This window comes from Alosa alosa, chromosome 15, assembly GCF_017589495.1.
Source record: "Alosa alosa isolate M-15738 ecotype Scorff River chromosome 15, AALO_Geno_1.1, whole genome shotgun sequence".
Lineage (NCBI taxonomy): Eukaryota > Metazoa > Chordata > Actinopteri > Clupeiformes > Clupeidae > Alosa > Alosa alosa.
Genome location: NC_063203.1, coordinates 19489034 through 19491192, shown reverse-complemented (window position 1 = coordinate 19491192; position 2159 = coordinate 19489034). Strand labels below are relative to the sequence as shown.

Sequence of the window (2159 nt, the reverse complement as noted above, 5' to 3'; positions counted from 1 at the left end):
GAGTACTGTGGTTGGCCGTTTGTCCCCAGGAAGTTGTTCCGTCTCAGGTGCTCTGTGGCCCCCGGGCTGCTGCTGTGGCTAGCCCCTCTGGCCCTCTCTTCTTGGGGCCCCCGTGGAGCCCCTTGGAGGGGCGGTGCCCCAGGAGCTGTGACCACCGAGGGAGGGAAGGAGGGTTTGCTGTAAGGGTGGCATGGCTTCTTCTGGAAACACACACACACACATACATACAGCCACCATCAAATACTGCCTAATCCCCCATCAGAGGGAGAAATCTCCACCATGGTTACAAATGCACGAACACTTACACACACACACACACACACACACACACACGCACACACACGCACACACACACACGCAGGGCCAACACCTGTTTACTGTGTGCAGCCCCCCGGCCCTGGGCCCCGTGACTACTTAGTTAATATCTCTCTGTACATTGCTACTGTATATATCTTCTTATCTCTTAGTTTACAGTACAGAAATCTCCACTTCACAGATCCCCGATCAGCTTCTTCATGTCAGCAGGAGCTATGCTTTTTGTGCTTATCACCAAAATTGCAGTGCAAAAAATAATAATAATTAATAATAATAATCATAATCATAATAGCAACAATTAATCAATGGTAATTATTAACACATGGAGGATCATAAAATAATTACTTTATGGCACGACAGCCTTTCCATTCACATATAGTACAGATAATCTGATGAAACCAACAGTATGAGAAATTAAAAACAAAACAAGAAAAGGTTGAACAGAAAATGGCTTGCATAGCAATGCAAAAACAATGTTAAGAACATATTTACAGGAAAAATCCCTTTTGCTCTCCGTACTTTAGCAATCTGGATGGATATCTTCCATTCTTTTGTTTCATTACTTTTTTTTTTTAAGTCTTCTCACAAAAAAAGTCAGTTTTTTTTTAAGGTGGAAGGTGGGAGATAACTTCTTGAAAGGATAAAAATGTCAAATCAACGTTGTGTGGTCTGTCTTTCCATGGACATTTACAGATTTGCCACAATGTTTTCCCGCTGTCGCCCTCATCTTCGTCTTTCCTCTCCTCTCCTTGTGGTGAGACATAGTGACGGATGAAGTCCAAGTTTCCCACAGAACAGAGGAAACGTGTAAGTGAGGACAGACATGGCATACTCCTGCTTCAGCATCCTCAGGTCACTCTGTGAGGAGAAGAACAAGGCACTGTAATAAAGAGCAGGAACTGCCACAATGACCTCCAGATGTTTCTTATCCCTTGCACCAATGGTCAATCACATTTCCATTCATAAGAAAAACAGCATTTAATCATTAAAACATAAAATGAATGATTAAGAAAAAGATAAAAACATCTAGAAAGTCCATCATTCATTCATCTAGAACTTCAATCACACCAAGGCTAGGTTGTCATACTATGGCAATACAATAGGCCAGTGTTGTACTATGCCAGACAATCAGCTTACGTACATAATTCCCCAGAGTACTGTGGTTGGCCGTTTGTCCCCAGGAAGTTGTTCCCGTCTGAGTGCTCTGTGGCCCCCCGCTGCTGCTGTGGCTGGCCCCTCTGGCCCTCTCCCTTGCGGGGCCCCGTGGAGCCCTTGGAGGAGACGGTGCCCGAGGAGCTGTGACCACCCGGGGAGGGGAAGGAGGGTTTGCTGTAGGGTGGCATGGCTTCTTCTGGAAACACACACACACACACACACACACACACACACACACACACACACACACACACACACACACACACACAGCAGGTCAGGGTTAGGGATGCATACAGTAGACCTACAACAAGCTCTCCAACCATGACAAGTACTTACAAAGCACAAAGCAAATAAAGAATAACCAAATTTGATAATTTCATTTTGTAAATATAATATTTAGTAAATGTGAAATTGCTTTTCAAGTTTTGTCTAAAAATGTGTTATGTTACACGTAGGTAATAATATATATTATAAAACTGTAATAAGCCTGTTACAGCATATAGCAGTAGGACTACATTTGTTGTAGACAAACACAGTGTTCTTGCACACTAGATGACTGACGTCAATCACACATTCCGAATTCAAAATTGCTTCCAGCTTTCCTCATTTGTATAAACTACACTCATTAAACAACATTAAAATGAACTTTGAAAAAATCAGAAGAAAATCAGGGGAAAGTGATTTGGCAC

The 2159-nt window shown here is 42.9% G+C and overlaps 1 protein-coding gene across 1 annotated transcript in view; it reads right to left on the bottom strand.

The window, feature by feature from the left end:
- Window positions 1-212: 212 nt before the first annotated feature.
- Window positions 213-2159, bottom strand: part of robo2 (roundabout, axon guidance receptor, homolog 2 (Drosophila)) — a 384455-nt gene continuing 382508 nt past the window's right edge. Inside the window, exons 29-30 of the mRNA XM_048265276.1 lie at window positions 1457-1666; window positions 213-1173 (exon numbers count right to left, since the gene is read on the bottom strand). Of these exons, the coding sequence (XP_048121233.1) occupies window positions 1172-1173; window positions 1457-1666 (212 nt within the window). The 3' untranslated portion in view covers window positions 213-1171. The remainder of the gene's footprint in view (window positions 1174-1456; window positions 1667-2159) is intronic.